This window comes from Mesoplodon densirostris, chromosome 11 (genome assembly GCF_025265405.1).
Source record: "Mesoplodon densirostris isolate mMesDen1 chromosome 11, mMesDen1 primary haplotype, whole genome shotgun sequence".
Taxonomy (NCBI): Eukaryota; Metazoa; Chordata; class Mammalia; order Artiodactyla; family Ziphiidae; genus Mesoplodon; species Mesoplodon densirostris.
Genome location: NC_082671.1, coordinates 7,140,020 through 7,158,466, shown reverse-complemented (window position 1 = coordinate 7,158,466; position 18,447 = coordinate 7,140,020). Strand labels below are relative to the sequence as shown.

The 18,447-nt window shown below is 43.8% G+C and overlaps 1 protein-coding gene across 1 annotated transcript in view; it reads left to right on the top strand.

Moving 5' to 3' along the window:
* The window catches only part of ANO2 (anoctamin 2), a 321,064-nt gene that overhangs the window by 268,083 nt on the left and 34,534 nt on the right, over nt 1-18,447 (top strand). The window contains exon 21 of the mRNA XM_060112253.1: nt 15,419-15,564. Coding sequence (XP_059968236.1) covers nt 15,419-15,564 — 146 coding nt within the window. The remainder of the gene's footprint in view (nt 1-15,418; nt 15,565-18,447) is intronic.

Genomic DNA, 18,447 nt, shown 5'->3' with positions numbered 1-18,447 from the left:
GTATTTTCTCCAGTCTATTTCCAAGATTTTGGATCATCTTTACTATCATTACTCTGAATTCTTTTTCAGGTAGACTGCCTGCTTCCTCTTCATTTGTTTGGTCTGGTGGGTTTTTACCTTGCTCCTTCATGTGCTGTGTATTTCTCTGTCTTGTCATTTTGCTTAACTTACTGTGTTTGGGGTCTCCTTTTCACAGGCTGCAGGTTTTTAGTTCCTATTGTTTTTGGTGTCTGCCCCCAGTGAGTAAGGTTGGTTCAGTGGGTTGTGTAGGCTTCCTTGTGGAGGGGACTGGTGCCTGTGTTCTGGTGGATGAGGCTGGATCTTGTCTTTCTGGTGGGCATGACCGCATCCAGTGGTGTGTTTTGGGGTGTCTGTGAACTTATTATGATTTTAGGCAGCCTCTCTGCTAGTGGGTGGGGCTGTGTTCCTGTCTTACTAGTTGTTTGGCATGGGGTGTCCAGCACTGGAGCTTGCTCATCGTTGAGTGGAGCTCAGTCTTAGCATTGAGATGGAGATCTCTGGGAGAGCTCTCACCAATTGATGTTACAAGGGGCTGGGAGGTCTCTGCTGGAGCAATGTCCTGAACTTGGCTCTCTCACCTCAGAAGCTCAGGCCTGACACCCAGCCAGAGCACCAAGACCCTGTCAGCCACAGAGCTCAGAAGAAAAGGGAGAAAAGAAAATAAAAGAAAGAAAGAAAAAATGAATAAAATAAAAAATTAAAAAAGTATTATTAAAATAAAAGAATATAAAAGTAATTTTTTAAAAAAGAGAGCAACCAAACCAATAAACAAATGTACCAATGATAACAAGTGCTAAAAACTATACTAAACAAAAAAAAAACCGGACAGATAGAACCCTAGGACAAATGGTAAAAGCAAACCTATAGAGACAAAATCACACAAAGAAGCATACACATACACACTCACAAAAAGAGAAAAAGGGGGAAAAAATATATATATATAAAGGAAGAGAGCAACAAAATCAGTAAACAAATCTACCAATGATAATAAGCTCTAAATACTAAACTAAGTTATACCTATAAATCAGGAACTAGTCAGTCACGTTCGGCAAACCCCAAGTCTACAGTTGCTCCCAAAGTCCACCACCTCAATTTTGGGATGATTCATTGTCTACTCAGGTATTCCACAGATGTAGGTTACATCAAGTTGATTGTGGAGATTTAAACCACTGCTCCTGAGGCTGCTGGGAGATATTTCCCTTTCTCTTCTTTGTTCGCACAGCTCCTGGGGTTCAGCTTTAGATTTGGCCCCGCCTCTGTGTGTAGGTCACCTGAGGGCATCTGTTCTTTGCCTAGACAGGAGGGGGTTAAAGGAGCGTCTGATTTAGGGGGCTCTGGCTCACTCAGGCCGGTGGGGAGGGAGGGCTACGGAATGCGAGCCGAGGCTGTGGAGGCAGAGGCCGCGTGACATTGCACCAGCCTGAGGCGCGCCGTGTATCCTCCCGGGCAAGTTGTCCCTGGATCACGGGACCCTGGCAGTGGCGGGCTGCACAGGCTCCTGGGAGGGGAGGTGTGGAGAGTGACCTGTGATGGCACACAGGCTTCTTGGTGGCTGCAGCAGCGGTCTTAGCATTTCATGCCCATCTCTGGTGTCCACACTGGTAGCCGCAGCTCACGTCCGTCTCTGGAGCTCATTTAGGCAGTGCTCTGAATCCCCTCTCCTCGCGCACTCTGAAACAATGGTCTCTTGCCTCTCTGGCAGGTCCAGACTTTTTCCCGGACTCCCTCCCGGCTAGCTGTGGCGCACTAACCCTCGTCAGGCTGTGTTCATACAGCCAACCCCAGTCCTCTCCCTGGGGTCTGACCTCCAAAGCCCGAGCCTCAGCTCCCAGCCCCGCCCACCCCGGCGGGTGAGCAGACAAGCCTCTCGGCTGGTGAGTGCCAGTCAGCACCGATCCTCTGTGCGGGAATCTCTCCGCTTTGACCTCCGCACCCCTGTGGCTGCGCTCTCCTCTGTGGCTCTGAAGCTTCCCCTCCACCACCCGCAGTCTCCGCCTGTGAAGGGGCTCCTAGTGTGTGGAAACCTTTCCTCCTTGACGGCTCCCTCCCACTGGTGCAGGTCCCGTCCCTATTCTTTTGTCTCTGTTTATTCTTTTTACTTTTGCCCTACCCAGGTAGGCGGGAAGTTTCTTGCCTTTTGGGAAGTCTGAGGTCTTCTGCCAGCGTTCAGTAGGTGTTCTGTAGGAGCTGTTCCACATGTAGATGTATTTTTGATGTATTTGTGAGGAGGAAGGTGATCTCCACGTCTTACTCCTCTGCCATCTTGAAGGTCCTCCCTTTCATTAGGTTTTGCATTGAGATAGTCATGAAAATAAATGCTGACTCATGAGCACTGGACCCAAAAGAAGAGGATGAAACAGGTGAAAATCTACCTTCAGGTCAAAGGAAAATGTCGCCCCCTCTGCCTTTTGTTTCTATTGCTTTTTTAGTTGTAAAAAAAGAAATCTGTTTCAGGGGGTGTTTTCAGCTAGCCTGGCATCAGAGAGCCAGGGAATGACAGAGAGGATCAGGGGTAACTCTCATAGGCTGGGCCAGTTCTGTTTAGGGGGACTGGATGGACAGTTTGTACCAGGCTCAGAGTTCTTTGCAAACTTCTTGCAAGATTATCTGTCCTGTGATGCAGTCGTCAGACAGTCCCCACAGGGATAGGTGAAGGTACTGCCACACACTCTATCTCCCTTTTGGAGATTTACTAAGCACATTATTTTAATGGTTCTGAGAAATCCGGCAATAAAGAAACTGGTTTAATCCCTTTATTTCCAGCTGCATTTGTTCATGTCATTGGCCTGGGTTCTTAGTAGCAGACCTTGGAGTCCACTCTGGCTAGTTTAAGCAGCAAAGGAATTTGAGAATAATAAGTGTCCAACAGAATATTCTATAAGGGCTAGAGAGCTAGGCCCTGAGCTACATAACCAGGAATAACACTGTCCACACTGCAGGAGGGCTTGCAGGGAATACTACTGCCTTCATCCCTTGACTCATATAGCTCAGGTATTAAAAAATGAGAATTGGATACCACAGAGCTATACCCACAAAAACTGCAGTCTGAGCCTTCCCAGCTGTCTACATCAGCTTGAGTTGCTGTAACACAATAGCATCGACTGGGTAGCTTATTTCTCACAGTTCTGGAGGCCATGAAGTTGAAGATTATGGAGCCAGCCGGTTTGGTCCTGATGAAGACCACCATCTCCCTGTAAGCTCATGTGACCCAGGCTCTGTGTATATGTGGAGAGAGAGCTCTGGTGCCCTCTTCTTCTTTTTATTAATTTTTATTTTATACTGGACTATAGTTGATCTACAATATTGTGTTAGTTTCAGGTATACAGCAAAGTGATTCAGTTATACATATATATATATAGTATCTATTCTTTTTCAGATTCTTTTCCCATATAGGTTATTACAGAGTATTGATTAGAGTTCCCTGTACTCTACAGCAGGTCCTTGTTGATTACCTATTTTATATAAAGTAGTATGTATGGGCTTCCCTGGTGGCACAGTGGTTGAGAATTCGCCTGCCGATGCAGGGGACACGGGTTTGTGCCCCGGTCTGGGAAGATCCCACATGCCACGGAGCGGCTGGGCCCATGAGCCATGGCTGCTGAGCCTGCGCGTCTGGAGACTGTGCTCCGCAACGGGAGAGGCCACAACAGTGAGAGGCCCGCGTACTGCAAAAAAAAAAAAAAAATGTAGTATGTATATGTTAATTCCAGACTCCTGATTTATCCCCCCCTCCACCTTTCCCCTTTGGTAACCATAAGTTTGTTTTCTAAGTCTGTGAGTCTGTTTCTGTTTTGTAAATTAGTTCATTTGTATCATTTTTTTAGATTCTGCATATAAACGATATCATGATATTTATCTTTCTTTGCCTGACTTATTTCACTTAGTGTGATCATCTCTAGGTCCATCCATGTTGCTGCAAATGGCATTATTTCATTCTTTTTAATGACTAAGTAATATTCCATTGTATATATGTACCATATCTTCTTTATCCATTGATCTGTTGATGGACATTTAGGTTGCTTCCATGTCTTGGCTACTGTAAATAGTGCTGCTTTGAACATTGGTGGTGCCCTCTTCTTATAAGGGTACCAATACCATTGTGGAAGCCCCACCCTCATGGCCTCATCTAAACATAATTACCTCTCAAAGGTCCCACCTCCTAATACCATCACATTGGTAGGTAGGACATATGGATTCTGGAGGGGACACAGACATTCAGGCCATAACACAAGGCTCTCTGTTTCTTTTTCTTTAACTTATACACAAGATTTGTATACAACTAAATACAGAAAAAATATATATGAAATGGTCCTTATCTCCTCAGAGGTTAGTTTTTTTAGTTTGGGAGACAGAATAGACTGCATGTGACTGGGTGTTCTCTCTCTGGTGCAAACTTTGTCAGAATTCAGACAAGTAAAGGTCAGGCATTTTGGAGCAGTCAAAGCTGCGAAAGCAGGGGGCTGTGTCTGTGACTTGAAAGAAGGCTGTCACTGTCATATATAACAAGTTAGTCTGCCATTATTTTGTTTAAAGAAACAGTTTCCTGGACTCCCCTGGTGGCGCAGTGGTTAAGAATCTGCCTGCTAATGCAGGGGACACAGGTTTGAGCCCTGGTCTGGGAAGATCCCACATGCCACGGATCAACTACGCCCATGTGCCACAACTACTGAGCCTGCACTCTAGAGCCTGTGCACCACAACTACTGAAGCCCGCGCACCTAGAGCCCATGCGCCGCAACAAGAGAAGCCACCACAGTGAGAAGTCTGTGCACCGCAATGAAGAGTAGCCCCCGCTCGCTGCAACTAGAGAAAACCCAAGTGCAGCAACGAAGACCCGACGCAGACATAAATAAATAAATAAATAAATAAATAAATAAGAAACAGGTTCCCTTGGATGTAGATTTATTTTCTAAACAAACAACAGACTGACTCGGATTTATCAAAACACTTAGTGACTCAGGTGTTGCTTTAGGAGAAGATGAGGTAGTGGTGCCCTGACCGGTCTTGGGGCATGCCAGGGTCATGGCAAGGGCGAGAGCCCAAAATCTCTCTCAGTCTGCTTAAGGGTTGCTGAGCCTAGGTTCCTTGGGCTGATTGGAACCATTAGCAGATATACATGATCCACTCCTTTTTTTAGGGAATGCTACACAAGTCACTGCTCCCATGGGGGGCTGTGACTGTCTGACAGATCCCCAGAGAAAGCTATTCTTTGGTCTTTCTCAGAAACACAATTAGAGAGCTCAAGTTATGATGGAGACAATCGAATTTATCTGGAAAGAAAACCTGTTTTCATGAGAGCCCTACTTCAAGGAATGAGAATCCTGAGCATTTGCTCATAACTCTTTGCTATCCCAGTCCTCAGAATGGGTCTCACCATCACTGGCCATCAGTTAGGCTGTTTTTCTGTCCCCACACTGGGGCAACCACAGGAGGCACTTGGGCATGTGATTTTTCTCAGAGGAGTTGGAGGAGAACATGGTTTGGGCATCTCAACCCTCTGAAACAGCACCCTGTTCTCAGCTTTCTGATTGAAAGTCACTCCGTGATAGTCATCAAACAAAGCTGGTGAGACACATGGTCACTGTGGTCTAGGAGCTTACCATCTCAGAACACATTTGTTATGGACAAGCATCCAGAAAATATACAGACCAAAAAAAAGATGTGCCAAAGCCACATCTGGCCCCTTGGAAGCCGTGAGCCCATCCCCCCCCCCCCACTGCTACAAAGGAAAGTCTCCAATCCCCTCCAAACATCTGGGTGAACGCACCTGTCTTTCCAGTACATTGGTTGGAATTGGAGACAGCTTGCCATTTTTTCATTCCCAGGCATCTCTTCTACCACTTGGGCCATCCACTCTGGACCCAGAAGTCTTTTTTTTTTTTTTTTTTTTTTTTTTTTGTGGTACACGGGCCTCTCACTGCTGTGGCCTCTCCCGTTGCGGAGCACAGGCTCCGGACGTGCAGGCTCAGCAGCCATGGCTCACGGGCCCAGCCGCTCCGTGGCATGTGGGATCCTCCCAGACCGGGGCACAAACCCGTGTCCCCTGCATTGGCAGGCAGACTCTCAACCACTGCGCCACCAGGGAAGCCCCCAGAAGTCTTTTTTAGTGTGTAAGAGAGGCAAGAACTCAGTCATTTGGACAGTATGTTGGATGTTCCCCACCCATCAACTCTCTCAGCTCCATGACAGATGAAACCTACACACGGCTGTTTTCCTTGAAGGCTAAATTTCCTTCCTTATGCTTGATGTGTGTTTACTATGCCACACTTTAATTGATGGCATTTGCATGTAATTCATAAAACTGCGAGCAAGTCACTTCCTACGTCTCACTATCCTCATCTCTTGATGAAAAGCATATAATAATACATAATATATAATAGGATATAATACCTATTTAGTATATAATAATGTAATAACCTCTAAGGTATTGTCATTTCAGCTCTAGCATTCTATGAACCTCTCCTCTATTCAGTGAAACTGGTCACTGCCGATTCCAATATAAGTCACTTCTCTTTCAAAATATTTTTCCTCATTTTAGTTCCTAATCTGTTAGTGAACACATACAACCTAATCATATAGTTGAAGTCAGGAATGTAGAGCAAAAGTTCTTCCACCAAGCCCTATGGTATTTTATCTTCAAAGTTCTCTGTAATTCTACAGGTTGTGATTGAGTTTGTTCACCTGAAATCACCACGATTATGATTATTGGGTCTTGCACACCCCACTCAGAGCCCACTCTCAGTAGATTAGACCCATCAATCCAAAGCTCACGCACCTGGCAATACCCTTATGTATGATAGAGAAACATGAAATAAGCAATAAAAAAGGGGAGTCTTTTATAGGCAAAAGAGAAATGACCGTCGAGCCTGACAGTGAGGAAGGAATAGTGTAAATTATAAAAACTAGACCCAGTGGTCTTTAACTCTTTTGTGGAGACAACACATCTCTGTAGGGCAGTGATTGTTCAACAGATCTGGGTTTAAATCCAGGCATTGCAATATAATACCTGTGAGACCTTGGGAAAGTTATTCTAGAAAGACACAGGATTATGTAAAAATACAGCTTGCATATATGCTCAAGTCTCTAGAAAAGAGAAAATATGGGTATCCAAGAAAGGAAGAACCATTCCTGGGGGTACAGGTAGCCAAGGTGTTACTGAGTGTCATTGGCTTTTATGTTTACAAGTGATGCTCTCTGAGTGTTTTGAGTCCAGGGAGTGAGCTGAAAAGACCTTCTCAGGAAGTGTTTTTCTCTTCTGTTCTGGGACCCATGGCTTGTGGTTCATGGTAGCTCTTCAGTGCCTTCAGAGCCTGCATCCAATTTTTTCTCTCAGGGAGATAAATATTAATCTTCGAGACCAGACTTGATTTTTAAAAACAGAAGCAAGTCTGAAGAGTTATGTAGGTAATCATACCGGATAAGCATATTTGGGGTAAAAAAATATGGTTATAGACATAGATTGATCATTTTTCGTGTTTGTTATTTATTTCTGAAAGCAATTTGCTGAGATTCTGCCAAAGAGAATTTTAAAATGTTAAAGACTATTGAACTGACTTTGCTGGTACGCTAGGTAGTCGGCTGTAATTTATCTAACTCCCTAAGGGTGCACCGTTCTCCTTAGATTCTCTGTGTGTGCATGTGCGTGCATGTGTGCATGTGCATGCATGTGTGTGTATTGCTAAAAGCACCACTACTACAAATTCTAGTGTCTTCTTGAGTCGACCAGTCCAGTAGGCTTCTTGCATTAGATTGTTTCCCAATCTTTAGTCATTTGTCAGCCAAGTTTTAAATTGTTTTCCATTACCTACCTAGACAGCTATTTGCATATTAATTTCCTCTAAACCAATTCACTTTTTAAGTCCATCACATTTCTGAAAGTGGAAAACTATCAGTTACCCTGAATAGCAAATAGTAGAAAGAAATACAAGAAAACTGATCCATTATTAATCAATGAAGTTAGCCTAAGATCTGCATTCTCTTTATTGAAAAAGAAGTTGCACAAGTCCCGGGGAGTTGTTAAAGGCATACCAGCAGCAGACTGGGGTTTTCTCCTGGACTGCAATCAGAGGGACGAGCTGAGAGCAGTAAAGGGAATAATTCTTCCAGGTGCTCTAACGAGATGTTAGGCCAAGTCTAGTGACCTTCCAAAAACATCACATGAGCTGCTAGTGGAATGTGTCCTTTGCTTGGGAGACATTGGCTTAGCACGATGTTCTTGCCTTTTAACCCCGCAGGTCTCCACGGGGCTGGCACAGATAACAGGCATGTCCATGAATACTGTACACCTGTCCTTTGAGACCGGGATAAGCATCTTCAGCTTCCAGACCTCTCCCTTGCTACCCCTAAATCTGGCAGGTGCCCCAGACAGGGCCACCATGGAAGGCCAGCACCATCCAGACAGAAGCATGTCCCACTTTTGCTAGGCCTGCTTCAGAGCCCCTGGAGATGGTAAAATGAAGTGCTTTCAAAGGAAGCAGCAAAACTGGGAGCAGTAACTCTTTAAGGGCCATGAGGACATGATACTAGATGAAACTGAAGTTGTGTGGTCTGGCCTTGGACGCTCCCCACTCACACAACGCCAGGCTCCTGGGCCCTGACACAGTTGTGACAGATGCTTTCCAGAGGGGAGCCAGGTGGTTTTCAACACAATAAGCCCCAGAATAATGCTCATTGGCAGCTCCTTCTGAGATAACTTCAGACATGGCTGGCTTGCGGGGCAGAATCCAATCTTGTGCTATTTATTGTCTGAGTCCATTGATGGGGATTTTCCTCATCTCCCCCACCACACACACACACACACACACACACACACACACCACCTTTCCCATATGTGTTTGTGCAAAATGGACTTTGGATCCACACGTCATGGTGCCCCCAAACACGCCACAGCACATCCCAAGTCCTCGCTATAATTTTATCTCAAACTCAGCTCCAGTATTCTGTGAAGCAAAATTGGAAATGGCCTTTAATCATTCAGAGAGATGAATTTGTGTGTGTGTGTGTGTGTGTGTGTGTGTGTGTGTGTGTGTGTGTAAGGGTAAATGCTCTTTTTCAGGTGCCTGATTCTTTCCTGAGCAACGTCTGAGATGGACAGAGCTGATGAATTAATACTTCCACTGGCAAAATGTCCCCCAGTCCCTATTCTTGCTAGAAGCACCAGATCACACCCCAAAATAGCCACAATATACTCCTGCACATAGCCAGGAAGATTTCATAAACTTGCTTCTTTTTTTTTGATAAATGTGATAAATATTGTATTTCAAGACATAAAACAGTCTCTCTTTAAAGCCATCACAGGCAAGGGAAGCTGTGTGTTCCCCTCAATACAGTGGAATATGGCTGTGAATCAGAGGTTTAAGGAACAAATTTGAATCCTGTCCCATGTCAAGAAGAGGAATACAGAGCTCCGAGGCTGATGTGTTTCTCTTCTTCGGCCCATGGCGGGCTTGCTTCTGCCTTCTTTCACGAGGCTCGAGGTCTGTGAAGCCAGGGTCTGTGGAGGACTCCTGGGGCCTGGATCCTGCAGCCAGGAGACCAAGGTGTGACCGACAATCACCGTGGTCTCAGGGTGAACCTGTGGGGCACATGCAGGGGAAAGGCTCGGAGGCTTCTGGACAGAGTTTCTCAGACTTGTCATTAACAAGGGACAGAGAAAGAGCAGATGAAAAGGAGACAAGGGTAACCTCAAAGGAGTTATTTTAACAAGCGAATGCATCATACGGTAGGAATCATAATCTGAAGTTTTCCAAATGCCCCATCTGTGTGTTATACAATGTGCAGGATTCCTCTTAAATCCTGCTCTCGAGGGACTTCCTTTATTAATGTTTTTAATGGGCACTGAGATCTCCAGGAGGGAAACTCCTGGTAAGGAGAGGTTCGTAAGAATTATTTGTGGATATTTGGACCCACCCGCAGCGTATTGCGTGGCTGACCGCGGCGTCCTTCCTGAGGCTGTCCTCTGCCCTGGCCTTCGTTGCCACGGGGTCTCCCAGTTGAGCATCTCTTCCTGTGACTGCTCTTTCCCTGCCCTCTGAAGGCTCCTTCCCCTCCACGCCACCCACAGGAGGTGTTCATTGCTAGAGTTTCCATTCTTCTTTCCGTGATGGTTCTTGGGTCTCTGGCTCCAACCCAGACCTGTTTTTCAAGCTCTAGACCACATGTAACTGTTTACTAGACATCCCTACTTAATTGTCTCATGAAACCCTCCATCTCAACAACTCCTCCTCCCCCTCTCCTCTTGTGTCCCCCAGTTTAGCGAACTCTGCCACCACCCACACACACGGCCAAGGACTTTGGGGGGGTCATCCGTGGTTCCTCCTCCCTTCCCAACTGCACTTCCCCACCAGCTTCTTAACCCCACCTCCTGAGCGTGTCTCGATCTGTCTACTTCCCTTCATGGCCATGGCAATCATCCTGGCCTCTCTCTCTGCTACCCTGATCTCTCACTTGAGCCCCCACATCCACGTGGCTTACGAGGCCATCTTCATGAACGTATGCTACCTCTCAAGTCATCTTTCATCACTTTATCTCCTACCTATGCTCCGAACATTTGGAACTCCTTTTATTCCCTGCAGTGACCATTCTCACACTGTCTTTGGCTGTTGCACAAATAATTCCCTCTGCCTAGAGCACACAGCTTCCCCTTTCACAGCTCTCTCTCACTTTCCCATGCTGCTTCTATCCTCTTTCATCCTTCGGTTGGTTTACACAGCTCTTCCCCAGGGAAAACTTGCAGGTTAGGTTGCCCATGATTCCCTAAATCTCTCCCTTTATAATACTCATTATACCACATTGGTGACAGTTGTTTAAGTGTCCACTTTCCCACCTTAATTACCTCATTAAACACATCAGATGTCTTTTATTTCTTATTTATTTTTTTGGTTTTGCTTTATCATTTTTAAAAATTGAAATATAGTTTATTTACAATATTGTGTTAGTTTCAGGTGTACAGCAAAGTGATTCAGCCATATATATGTATATATTCTTTTTCAGATTATTTTTCACTAGATGTTACTATAAGATATTGAATATAGTTCCCTGTGTTATACAGTAAATCCTTATTGTTTATGTATTTTATGTATAATAGTTTGTATCTGTTAATCCCAAACTCCTAATTTATCCCTCCCCTGTCCCTTTTCCCTTTGGTCATCATAAGTTTGTTTTCTATGTCTGTGAGTCTGTTTCTGTTTTGTGTATAGATTCATTAGTATTATTTTTTAGATTCCACATATGTGATACCATATTTGAAATCTTTCTCTGACTTACATCACTTAGTATGATAATCTCTAGGTCCATCCATGTTGCTGCCAGTGGCAATATTTCATTCTTTTTAAACACATCAGATGTCTTATTGGTCACATTTATTTTTTCCTTGAGACCATCCTCTAGGAACCCTCCATTATCCTGTTCAGACCAGAGGGGTTTGTTCACTAAACCTTCCATACAGCTATCAATCCCTGTTAGGTCCAACACTTTTTTTTCTGGTGGATTCTTTGCCAGATTCCATACTGTTTTCTCTATTGCTTTATATCCTTGGTTGGTGAAATTCATCCTGCAAGAACTTCATGAGAATGGAGGCATAGAAATGTATCTTTTTTTGAAAACTTGCCTGTTTGAAAATGTCTTTATTCTGCCTTTGCACTCGTTGTATACTTTGGCTAGGTATAAAATCCTATGCTAAAAATCATTTGCCTTCTCAATACATTTCCCTGGAGTTTTCTATTGTAAAGGGCTGATGTTGAGAATTCTAATATACTTTTGCTTATAATTTTTAGAGAATCTACCTTTGTCCTTCTGGACCTGGAAGCTGTTAGAATCCTTTCCCTTCTTCTTAGCGTTCTGAAATCTCAAGGTGATATGCTTTGGTGGAGATCCTTTTCTGTCTTTATTTTAGTGAGTAGGTCCTTATAATCAGAGAGTGCATGTCCTGGGACTTCCCTGGTGGTCCAGGGGTTAAGACTATGCACTTCCAATGCAGGGGGTGTGGGTTCAATCCGTAGTTGGTGAACTAAGATCCCACATGCTGTGCAGTGTGGCCAAAAAAATTTTTTTAAAGAAGTGCATGTCCTTCACCTCTGGGACATTTTCTTATATTTCTCTTGTAGTTTCTTCCCCACCATTTTCTCTGTCTTCTCTCTCTGCATAAATGTTGAAGTTCATAGATTGATTAATTTCCTTCTCTTTTCTTTCCTCTTGCCCATATATTTGTCTTTAGTTCTGTTTTCTTTTTTCCCTAAGAGGTTATTGATTTTTAACTTCCTATCATTTTATTGGATTTATGTCAGATCCAGAGTTTCCCTGGTTCATTTTCTTCTCTGAATAAACTTTTTGCTCCTGTTGGTGTTGGGAAGTGGTGGTCACTTGGGCAATATGGGTGGACAGAGAGATTAGGGTCTACTGTTCCTTTAATAGTACATTGACTAATCCCTACCTCCTGCCTTTGGTGATACCTGGTGCCTGCAATTCCTGAGCCTTTCTGAGATTTTTCAGCATGAGTTGACTTGCTTTTCCCTTCCATCTTCCACTGTCGGTACTTGGTATTCAGCCATCACAGCTTTGCTAACTCCTTCATTCACTGTTCATCTTCCAAGATAGTCATTAATATCTCTCATACTCTACTGTATTCATGACTATTTTCTTTAACCTTGTGGTTTTATACATTTTAAAATTCATTCACTATCATTTTGGTAGCATTTCAGAAGTGGACAGGGATATATGCATGTGTTCAATTTTCCATGTTTACTTAAAACCATTTACTATTCTTTACTAAAGATGTGGCCGAGTTTTCTGATTCTTGGTACTTGGCGGAAACGTCTTAACTTGAGTTCTGGTTCTAGACCTTCCCATCCTCCTTCCCCCTCTCTCTCCCTTCTTTTCCTTCCTTCTTTTCTTGTCTCTCTCTTCTTTATGTTTTTTCTTCATCCTGTCCTGTCCCGACTCACAGACAGGGGCTCAGCCACTTCATACTATTTGGCTTCAGAATCTTTAGGCTCCATCTAGGTTTTTCTTAATTTCTTGTGATCACAGAATTATTGCTTACTATCTTATTATGAAATATTTTATTTTACTGTTGATTCTGTGGATCTCAACTCATTATTTAGATCCTCCTGTGACAATGAGGATGACAATGATAAGGACAATGATATATTTATGGAGCTCTTGACATGTACCAAGCCCTAAATTAAGCATGTTACATAGATTATCTCCTTTAACTGACCCAATGGGCTAGTTAATATTTATTTTCTCATCTTAGAGATAAGAAAACTAAAGCTTATGGAGTTTTCATAATTTGCCCAAGAAAATGTAACTGGTGAGTTATAAAACTAGGTTTTTAAAAAACGATTTCCTGACATCAAAGATCAGACTTTTACCCATACCACAATACTACAGGCTTCTTGATGGCAAGTGGTATTAGACAAGGCACTGATCAAAACATTATTTTGAACCATGGGATTCCCACTACTTGCCTGAACACTTTCTAACAATAGAATGAGATGCCTAATGATTTCGTGAGCGCTCCTCTGGAAATAGCTACACAGGGGTTGGATGGTCTTGTGTAAGGATGTGTGTGTAGGGAGGATTCCTGCATTCGGATGGAACATGGACTTTACAATCCCTTTATTTTATTTTGTTTTTTTACATTAATGATAGTTAACATTTATTGAGCAGTTACCTTGTTCCAAACATGGTTGCTATTAAATTGCCTTTATATACCTTATCTCATTGAATTGATTCTAGGACCTATTTTTTAGCATCATCTTCATTTATTAAGGAGGAAACTGAGGCTAAAGAGATTATTTGACTTGCACAGGGTCACACACCAGGGAGTGAAGAGCTGAGATTCCCACTTATAATTTATCAGGAACTATAAGCTAAAGCCAAAACAATCAGAGATTTTCCCTGAATGAGCAATAGCCACAGCAAGTTCAGACAGAGGGGTGGCTGAAGACTCACACGGGAAGTAAAGTTGATCTGCTTCCCTTCCTCTTGGTTCCCCTTCTCTTTCTGGTTCTTGCTCTCATGAATTCCGTGTGTCAATCCAAGTCTCCTTCACGGAGCCCTTGACCGTGAATTGTGGAGGAAAAGAAACCTGGGCCAGAGCCAGAAGACCTGGGTCCTTATACCAGACTTTGGACTGCAAGCAACCCCTAGCCACTCTGAGTCTGAGCCCTCTCAGCTGTAAAATGGTAATAATAACCTTAAATTATAGGCACAATTCCTTTAAACATTTCAAGTTTATGCTTCTGACTGTTCTGCTGTGAGTTCTCCTTCCACAGTCTCCTAGAAACTTTCTCTTAGACCAATCAGCAGAATTGGGACCTCACTCCTTATCCTCATTTCATTCTCTGTGTATTGTGTATCAGTGCGAGGTGTGAAAAGATCATACCTTCAGGCATTTAATTAATCTTAGCATTTAATATTAAAAATAATAATGGCTAGCATCTATTGAATGCTTACTATGTCCAGATATTGTGCTAAGGATGGTATAAACACTGTTTCACTTCATCCTCATACCAATCCCAAGAGGCTGGGCCATTATTATCTTGTTATCATTCTAGACTGAAAATGTCCTGAATGTGGTTGACTTAGTCTACTCAGGCTGCCATAACTAATACCGTAGACTGGGGGGCTTAAACAACAGAAATGTGTTTTCTCACAGTTCTGGAGGCTGGAAAATCCAAGGTGTAAGGACTGGCAGGGCTTGGTTTCTAGTGGGGGCCTTCTTCCTGGCTTTCAGATGACTGTGACCTCACATGGTGGAGGGAGATTGCTGTCTCTCCCTTTTCTTACAAGGCGAACAGTCCTTTGGGTTAGGACCCACCTTTATCACCCCATTTAACCATAAGTACTGCCTAAAAGCCCTGTCTTCACATATAGTCACATTGGGGCTCTGAGTTTCAACATATGAATTTTGGGGGATACAATTCACCCCATATCAGTGGTGGACAACATTTAGCTTGGCTTTAATGGACATACACTCTTCTTGTTATTAAGACATGAAAATGTTTGAGGTGGGAAGATGGCATCTTTCTACTACTTTCTAAACACCCTCCCTTCCCCATGAAGAGGGTGGACAGATCACCTGTTAGAAAATAGGACTGTTTCCGTGTTTGACAGGAAGGGCCAACACTCCAGTTGCTTATCAAACAGCAGGAAGAATGAAAAGTTTCTTTGGGTTTGAAGAAACTTGGTCCTTTGCGGGGTGATCCTTTTATTATCCCGACCAAGGACCTCCTGGGATTGTCTTTAAGAGAAAAGTAGTCTGCTTAGCGTTCCTCTCTCTGTCCTTCGATGAGAGATGGCTCCAGTACCAAAACTTCGTTGTTTTTCTCCTTTCTGTCTGCAGAACTAACCCTCTCCTCAAGAGGCTTGTGGTGACTGGTCCCTTTCTTTTCCAGGAAGCTAAAGAAACTGTTTCGGAAGATGAAGGATGAGACAGGGCCTGGAGAAGCTGACTCTGCCTGTTCAAAGCATCCAGAGCAGTGGGATCTAGACTACAGCCTGGAACCATACACTGGACTGACACCAGAGTACATGGAAATGAGTAAGATCCCATGGGCTTTCCTTCCACTGGGGGTGGGTTCAGGTAAGGGCTCAGGGGGAGGGTTAGGAAAATAACGGACGCAGCCTCTTCTCCTTCCTGGGCTTCATGGCGACACAGTGTCGCCTTCAGTGCCACGTGGAAGTTGAGGAGGATGTGGGCAGAAGAAGCCCTGGGCTGAGAACCGGGAGCATCTTGTCACCAGCTTGATGCTCAAATGGTGCCCTCTTCTTTTGGGGCCACCTCTCTTCATCTGTCACATGACAGGTGTCATCTCTCAGGTTCCTTCCCGTGGTTTCTACCATGAGAGGCAAATTGGGAAGTCTGATATTTAGGAATGGAATTTCCATTAAGAAAGAGTAAAGTAGTCCTCTGACACTTGGGACAAGTATATATAAATCTTGACAAGGAGGATATAGGAGAGTCCCTCACTCTGATCAGGCAGGGCTGGGTAAAGTGTCAGCTTTCCTCTAAAAATGGTGGGGATGTTTTGGGTAGGGGGTGAAAGGAAGATTTCTAGTTATAGTCTCTGATTGTTCTTGCATGAGGCTTAAGAGTAGGAGTGCGTGCAGTGCACGCCAGTAGAACACAATCATTTCAGACATGGTTTGGAAGCCACGTGTTCTCCATCCTGAGCAGTGTCCCAGCTTGGACCGGCTGCCTTCAAACACTTGGCTGCTTATTAATAATCCTGAGCTTTCACTGGGGTGAATATTTGAGTAGCCTGTTTCCAAGACTTGGAACTAATGAATTAAAAACATAGGACCAAGAGGGCAGACATATCATGTAAACATGGACTCAGTCTAGAGTGAATGGAGAAACATGAGTCAGATCCAATGAAAGAATCACTCAGGACTTCATATCATTGGACCTTCATTGTGTTTGCATAATGACTCCTTCCTTCTTTGGTTAATTCCTTTTAACGGGGTCTACTAATGCCTCTGTGTACCAGGTACCTCACTCATTATTTCTAATTGATATTTATCCTCTGTCTTCATAAGAGAGAGAGAGAGAGAGAGAGTGTGTGTGTGTGTGTGTGTATGTGTGTGTGTGTGTGTGTGTTAAGGGTAGAGGGATGGACAAGGTCTAGATGAGATGGCCCACAAAGTTCTGTTCTAGTTCTGGGGTCTCTAAAATTCCAGGCAAAGCCTGAGCTTTGTCATCTGAATAAACGCCCCAGAGAAGAAACAATCATTATGTCTGCCTCAGGAACAATAGACAAAGAAAATATCAAGGCACAGTTTGTGTAAACACACAGTTCTCTGATGCTTTTTGCCTCTCGCTAAGGGCTACCTCTCATCCCTTTCCAACACTGAGCCCCATATTTACGCAGAGATGACCGCTCAGATTTCAGTTGTCATTCTGCATCTGCCATCCTCTCAGAAAGAGATCGCTGCCAGATTGAGGCTTCCATTCGGGAAGGGGCTTACGCTAGAATCCCCATAGCTCTGTCTTTCAAACTCCACCCTCCATCTCCAGTCCCTCCCGGCAACCATGCAGTTATTTGTGTAGGTGTTAATGCCTGTCTGCCTATCTGTACAGAGAGCTGGCTATTTCAAAGCTCCCTGTCTTGAGTGATTAAGAGCAGAGACCCTTGAGCTGTACTCCCTGGGTTCAAATCCTGGCTCTATCACCAACTAGCTGGATAGCTTTGGGTAAATGGCTAACCCTAACCTTAGTCCTAAGCCTAACTTCATGGGATTGTTGTATCAATATATAATGAACTAATGTCTGTGAAGTGCATAGAAGAGTGTGTAGCACAAACAAAAGCTGTGTCAAGTGTTGTTGTTTCTCCTAATGGTCTTGAGACCCCAGGAAGGCAGGGTATAGGAAGACATGCTGTACTTTGTCAGCCACTGTCACCAAACAGACACGCACTATGTCATGTTCAGACTCGGGCACTTACCAAGTAATTAGAAGACAGAAAAAACAAGAACTAGAAGACTTGGTGATTTTTGGAAGAAGTTCACCCCAAAATTGTAGAGATTGAAATTCATTCCATAGATTAAACAAACAAGCAAACTTCTTACAGGTTATAAGGGAACGAAACAACCATAAAACAAAAAGTTTGAAAACAGAAGGAAACATGTCTCCCAAAACTTTCCTCATTCAAGCCCAACTTGTGGTAGCATTTTGGTGCCATATCTTAGGCCCCCCCCCTTTTTTTTTTTTTTTGCGGTACACGGGCCTCTCACTGTTGTGGCCTCTCCCGTTGTGGAGCACAGGCTCCGGACACGCAGGCTTAGCGTCCATGGCTCATAAGCACAGCCGCTCCGCGGCATGTGGGATCTTCCTGGACCGGGGCACGAACCCATGTCCCCTGCATCGGCAGGCGGACTCTCAACCACTGCGCCACCAGGGAAGCCCCCCTTTTGTTATTTTTAAATAACACATATTTTATTTATTTTTTTAAATTAAAATGTCCTATTTATTTATTTATTTTAATGTCTTTATTGGAGTATAATTGCTTTACAATAGTGTGTTAATTTCTGCTTTATAACAAAGTGAATCAGCTATACATATACATATGTTCCCATATCCCCTCCCTCTTGCATCTCCCTCCCTCCCACCCTCCCCATCCCACCCCTCTAGGTGGTCACAAAGCGCTGAGCTGATCTCCCTGTGCTATGTGGCTGCTTCCCACTAGCTATCGGTTTTACATTTGGTAGCATATATATGTCCATGCCACTCTCTCACTTCATCCCAGCTTACCCTTCCCCCTCTCCATGTCCTCAAGTCCATTCTCTAATAGGTCTGTGTCTTTATTCCTGTCCTGCCCCTAGGTTCTTCATGACCTTTTTTTTTTTAATATTCCATATATATCTATTAGCACACGGTATTTGTTTTTCTCTTTCTGACTTACTTCACTCTGTATGACAGACTCTA